This window comes from Lathyrus oleraceus, chromosome 7, assembly GCF_024323335.1.
Source record: "Lathyrus oleraceus cultivar Zhongwan6 chromosome 7, CAAS_Psat_ZW6_1.0, whole genome shotgun sequence".
Lineage (NCBI taxonomy): Eukaryota > Viridiplantae > Streptophyta > Magnoliopsida > Fabales > Fabaceae > Lathyrus > Lathyrus oleraceus.
Window position 1 is genome coordinate 63,285,477 of NC_066585.1, and position 7,052 is coordinate 63,292,528.

Here is a 7,052-nt window from a genome sequence, read left to right on the forward strand (position 1 = left end):
TTGATGAGAATTTGAATATTCCAGAAGTTGAGCTATCAGAAGAAGAATCTTTCAAAGTTAATTATTTTCTTTACCTTGTTGATCAAGTTGTTGTTTCTCTTAATAAGAGATTTGAGCAATACCAAGAGTATGCAAGTATTTTTGGTTTTTTGTTTACTTCTCACAAGTTACAATCATTGAATGATGCAACTTTGAAGTCTTGTTGTAGTAACTTTGAATAAGTATTGAAACATAATGAGCAATCTGATATTGACGGAAATGAATTTTTTGCAGAGTTGAAGTTACTAAGAGAAATGTTGCCCGAAGAAACCATAAGATCTTCTTATATATTATTATTTTTGAAAAGCTTGGATTGTTTTCCTAATACAGTTATTGCATATAGAATTTTATTGGCTATTCCTGTAACAGTTGTTTCTGCAGAAAAAAGTTTTTCAAAGTTGAAGTTGTTAAAGACTTACTTGCGATCTAACAAAGTCGAATTTGCTTCAAAAAGTGTTCGTAGAAAGGTTGTTTTTAAATAGTTAGTTACTTTAAGTTGTATGAAATGATATTTATAGTTTAAATAATACTTTGAGTTTTTGTTACTTCATTTCTTTAATATCTAATTTTATCTTTTGTTTGTTATTTTTAATTATTAAAGTTATATATTTTTTAAATTTAGACCTATTAACGGGACCTATGAATTGATTGGATCAGCCCTGATCAAAATATAGCTCAAGATAATAGACAGAAGCAATGAAAGAAGCCACTGATCTAGTTGAGTCCATGCGCGGAAGAGAGAATTTTCAATTGTAGTGTCAGTGACAGAACTAATGATGTATCAATGTGGAATTTCATGATGTGTCTTGATGTTATAATAGAGTTTTGCACGGGACTAGTTTCATATGAACAATTTCATTGTGTTTTCAATACCAATTTCATACTCAAAGGTTTTCTATAAATGTTTATAGTGTAGGATTCAAAAAAGTTGTTCTTATATATTATAACCAATGTAACAACAGTGTTTACTTTGAAACCATTTTCGCCAATTGCTTAGTCAATATTAGATTCAGCCATACACAGACATTTATTATATATTAGCAGGCAACAAAAAGTTTTATATTTTACGAAGTTAAACTAAGTACTTATTTTCTTACTCACTAAATTTTAGATGTTTTTAACTAAGTACTTATTTTCTAAAACAATGACATGAATAGAATTCAGAAAATAAAAAAATAAAAAATAATCAAAGAATGATATATAGATTCAATAAGCTTCAATTTCCAATCCAAACAGCACTCCAGCAAGCTTTGGAGCCTCAGTTTCAGTCTTAAAATAAATCTCCATCATTTTCTTGAATGCAAGCCAGGTCAACAAACTATCAGATCCAGCTTGATGCGACTTTCCAACCAGCCGCCTCACATTAAGGATAGTAGCCACGGACTCGAGACCACCGAACAAAGAGTTGCAGAACTTCATCATGTGTTTCATATCATACACATTTCTTCCAAACAACCCTTGTACTACATTTAAAAAATCCTCCAAACTGTTTGGTAAATTCTTTCGAGTCAAAATTTTCACCAAATATCCGAAATCATAAGCCCCGCTAAATGTAATCCAAACAAGTGATTTATCATAAACAAATCGGGATGATAGAAATAGTTCAGCAAAATGTACTGAATCCACTCCATCACGGAAGTTTCGATCAAAGTCAATCCCTTGACGGCGGAGCATATTAATGGAACGTTGATCACAAGGGTCATGATTGACATCAAAATCAGAAAAGTTAAATTCCCATACGTAGCTCTTATTGCTTCCAAAGTCAGGCAGATTTCCATTCGAATCAGAAAGGGTAAGACCAATCTGAATGAGTTTAAGAGCATCAACATTGGCCTTCAAGCAACTATACTCGCGAGAGGATCGATCATAGCGACAGCCGATTTTGGATACATGAATTACACCTGGAAATTCCGTGTCCATTGAGATAAAAGGATGTTGATGGATAACTTGTTGGATGAGATTGAATTCATCCTTTAAATTGTGTGTCCAAACTTCACGGATAATCACTTCCTTCAGCTTGTTCATCTTGAGGTTCTTGAATGTTTAATCTTGAAGAATTGATTTTGAAGTTGAATTGAAACCAAGAATTAGAGGGAGAAAAAAAATAACTGCAAGTGAATACTAGGATTGTGTGATGAGAGTAGATTTCGCTTTTTTATATTAAAACTAAACCCTAAACACGGAAAAGATATTCCTTGGAAAGTGGAAAAACAATTAAATAAATTATTTAATCATATATTTTTATTAGGTTAGTTTTTCAAAAATATTTTAATAAATATCTATTTGGTAGGATTTGAATTAATATTTCAATAAATATTTGAAAAATTATTTCTAATTTCTTAAGTTAATTTTTTTAAAATATTATTTGATTTGATTTTATAAACAAAATTAGATTTGATTTTATAGCATTAATTAATAAAAAATTATATTGAGAGTTTTCTTTTTAATTTGTTATAATTTTTATATTTTTTAACCTTTCTAACTTTCATTATAGTTTGTTATCTCTTTTATTTTTAAATTAAATTCAAATTTGATTTTTACATTTTCAGTCGGTTGTGATTTTATTCATCTTATTTTGAACTTATAAAATATATGATTAAATTTTTAATAAAAATTTTTCAGATAGGTTGAGGCTGTTTATTTATGCTACAATATTTTTAGTTGATTAATGAGTTGTTAATTCACATAGTGATGTGATCGACAATGTATATGTAAATTAAAGCGTTTATTTTTTATTTTTTATTTTTTACATGATATAGAGTTTAAAGAAAAACTTAAAACTGACCTATTTAAAATCCTAAAAGAAATATAAAATTTACAATATCTGTGAGGCAAGTTTTAGAAAGAGACTCTAAACTAGGAAAATACAAATGGTATCATTGTGTTTGCTATAACTATTATTGTGATGTTAAATGTCAGTAAAATAAGAAATGAATTAAATAACATAAGTAATATAAGATTTATTTATTTTTTGTAAAGAAGTTATACACTTTAAATATAATATATATTTTTAAATCTGATTTCAAGGGCGAAGAGTATTATTAAAAAAGAAAAGGAGCAATACAAAGGAGAACGGGAAGACATCAACCAACACCCCTTTTAAGGCCTAAACCTAAAGTAAAAAATGTCATGCTTATTTTTTAAAAAATCCAATATAATGTTATCATGCAAGTAATATAATGGACCTCAACAATAGTTGGATGGCATAGAGGATTCATTTTAATGTTAAATGTTTTGAAAATTGAGAAGTGAAGCATATAATAATTAGATGTCTTTCTGGACGAGCTTCTAGAGCTTCCGAAAAAAAGACATTGGAGGTAACGGAAACGATGCTAGTTTTCCGGTGGATTTTGATGTTATTCAACCTGAACTGGTTTCTAGCATACCACACATGATTGGTCGGAGTTCATTGTTAATCAATTGACTTCAAACACACAAAAAATGGTGGATGAGTTATATAAATGGGTTTTAATTTTTTTATACAAAAATTATTGATTTTATTTGATCAATTTTTAAAAAAAGAGATGAGACATAGATTTAAGTGTAAAACATAAATGGCAGGAATAAATGGCAGGAAAAAAGAAAGAGATAGGATATTGCACACCAAGATTTATGATTCAACCTAAAATCATGCAACCTACTTTGATCACCACAGATTTTCCCTTTATAGATTCACTATCAATTTGACCTTTTATTACAGGGTCAGCCCACAACCTTCATATACACTAGTTTTACCCACGTTTAGCTTGCAACCTTGATAGAAAATTCAATGTTACAATATAATAAAATTATTTATATTAAAATTATAACATAATCGGATTCGAACAACAATTACACATCTCATACCTAAGTCGTTCGATTTCTTAACACAAAAATAATGTTAAGAATATGAAAATGCTTCTAAGAATATAATGAGTAAGAGAAAAGAGGAGAACATCAAATTTGTTGTGTTTTAGAAGTGAACACAAACCCTTCTTTATATAGGGAAAAAAAATTCCAAAGAAAGAAAGAAAATGATTCGGTACCTCCCTCTAATCTATTACCATGTCTCTAGTTGATTAGGACCAAACATTTTAGAAAGGAAAACTGTCAACTTCGGAGGCTAGTTTATTAAGAGGGTTCCTAATCGATTAAGGGGCTAGTTTGCTCACTAATTGGTTAAACACATGTTCTAAAAACCTAGAGAGTGTTTTTTTGCTTCCTAATTTATTGAGTATGCATCCTAACTGATAGATATCAGACAAAGTTGATTTTAAGAACATTTTGAATTTAGTTGAAGTTTGAAAATATTTTTAGTGCGTGCATGTGCGTCTGTGCGTGTGCGTGCGTGCGTGTGAAATATCTTAAAACTTTGAAAGCTAGACACACTTATTACAAACTAGTGATCCTAAATAAATGAAGTAAACTAAGGCACAAGATCACATGCGAACTTGCATAAACTTTATTTCCTTTGATATTGTTCTTAGTATTTGATTTTTTTGTGCCAAACGTCAAAACCATCTCACTTTTTGATTTACTATAATCATTTTTCTTCTTTTTGATTTACTATAATCATTTTTCTTCAATTGATGATGTTTATGATAAATTACATTATTTCTTTGTCATCATCAATACATGTTAAGCACATAAAGCCACATTCTCAATACTTTTAATGATGTCAAAGCATATCTTAGAGAGGTTGTCGTGGCGCAAAAAATGACCACGGGCATTCGCACGTTTAAGATGATAACAGAGTTGCCATCGAACTTTATTTATTCCAAAAAGAAAGGGAAAGTATTGATAAAACCCTTAAAGAAAAATAAAATGGTCGTCCCAACAAAATTCGAATTCGGGAGTCGATTATGTAAGGGAAAGGTATTAGTACCCGTCACATCTGTTGTACTCAACGGAAACTATTTAGTTAGATTTACGAATAGAATGTTAGAGTATTGTTATTTATTTTCTTCTAGTTATTGAAAATTAAAAAGGAAAGAGAAATGGGCGCAAGAACATTTTTATTTAGGGTGCTTGACAAGATTGTGAGTCTTACTCCTACGTATCCTCAGGTGCGATGAGAAATTCAAAGCTACGTAGTCATGGAAAAGACAAAGATGTTTTTGCATTTTTTGCTTGAAGAGATATTGATTGTTGCTCCTATGTATCCCCGGGTACGATGGGGAACTCAATGAAAGATGGTTTTGATCATTTTTTGGAGAACACTCAACTATTCACCCACAAGCATGAAAATATGAACCTATATATCATCACGAGAAGGGCTCAAACATGGATAAAATCAAAAAGGATGCCACTAGCGCTCACAAATGAAAAAGGAGCAATATTTTCACACAATACCATGAGGTGTAGGAGACTTACAATCTAACTTATGAAAATGCCTTACTTTCGGGACAAATTTAGAGCTATATTAAGCAAGCCTAATTGGATTTATGTAGATGTCACAACTATCTGAGGCCGGTCAATAATAATGTTAGTTTTAATACATGATAGAGAAATGGTATGTAAATCATTCTCCTAAAGCCACGCCACAAAAAAAAAAAGAGAAATGATCAAGAACAAAGGCTAGGAGGATGATCCATTACTTCAATCCATACTTCATGACACTTAGGAAAAACTTATGCATCAACCCAAAGTACTTTAAATTATCAATGATCAATTAGGAGGTAGATTTGAAATGGTGAATGTTCATCAAGCACCAATCCATACATCATAAACAAGATGGACACAAGTCATCCAATTGGTCAAAGGGAAAAGAAAGAGATGAAGGAGAAGGGGACATGAGAGATCACACCCAAGTTGGATCAAAGGTTTGATCAAGTCATCATCAAAATCAATCATTAATTTTGGTGGATTAGGGTTTTCACCCCATCAACACCCAAGATCCATTGAGTTTTATGAGACTTATGGTCCACACCATCATGATCCAAGGCCAACTGAAGTTCTCAAAGGTCACACAAACCCAAACTAGGATGAAATAAGGACACCAGAGTTTACACTCCTTGAAACCTCGAATAATCGGCCATGAGGTACACGTCTTTGTCTTACTGAACATTTGTCTTCCATAAATAAATTTTCATAAACACTTTAGCCGAAAGGAATTTTGCTATACACTCCTTGAAACTTCGAATAATCGGCCCCGAGACACACATTTTGTTCTTACCTAGTGTTTAATATCCTCCCAAAAACATACTCAACTAATCAAACTTATCTTTTATCTCCACCGTGCGATTGAAAATCAATTCACAAACGAACAATGTTTTATCCATTCTATCGCAATAAAAAAAAATACTTAAGCCTCCCCCCACGAGCATATGAGGAAATGTTTAACCGCTATAACACGACCTAAGCATCGTTCACAAAAGTCAACCATCAAATATGTAGTTTTCTACGATCTTTTCGGGAGCCATATCCACATTGTACTTGTATTGCTTGACGAAAGCTTTGCCAAGATCATTGAAGGATCGGATGTTCGCGCTGTCCAAGCCCATATACCATCTCAGGGAAGCACCAGACAGGTTGTCCTGGAAATAATGAATAAGGAGCTGGTCGTTGTCGGTCTGAGTCGACATCTTCCTTGCATACATAACCAGATGGCTGAGAGGGCAAGTATTTCCCTTGTACTTTTCAAAGTCAGGTACTTTGAACTTTACCGGGATTTTAACATTTAGCACTAGGCAGAGTTCAGCAGCAGACTTGCCAAAGAGGTCCTTTCCTTTGAGAATTTTGAGTTCCTTGCGGAGCTCAAGAAACTGATCGTTCCTAGCATCCATCTTTTCATATACATCTGGGGCCCTCAGACGGCTCAGAGTGGTAGATGGTGTCGTCTACTCTTGGCATAGTATGCATGACCGGAGGTGGAACGGCAAGGACCGGGCTAGATGCCGGTAGAGAAGCAAAAGTTGGGGCAAGACCCTCAGGAACAAAGTTTGCGGGCATCCCCCCGGGAAACCCGGCTGGCATAGCTGTTGGTGCAAAGTGGGTGATGGCCGCAGGCACTATTGAAGAGGCAATCTCGGAGA

At 32.7% G+C, this 7,052-nt stretch overlaps 1 protein-coding gene across 1 annotated transcript; it reads right to left on the reverse strand.

Moving 5' to 3' along the window:
- Positions 1–1,245: 1,245 nt before the first annotated feature.
- On the reverse strand, positions 1,246–2,064 carry LOC127102036 (probable CCR4-associated factor 1 homolog 11). The gene has a single exon (XM_051039456.1). It carries the CDS (start codon positions 2,062–2,064, stop codon positions 1,246–1,248), a length of 819 nt encoding a protein of 272 aa, XP_050895413.1.
- Between the last annotated feature and the right edge of the window lie 4,988 nt (positions 2,065–7,052).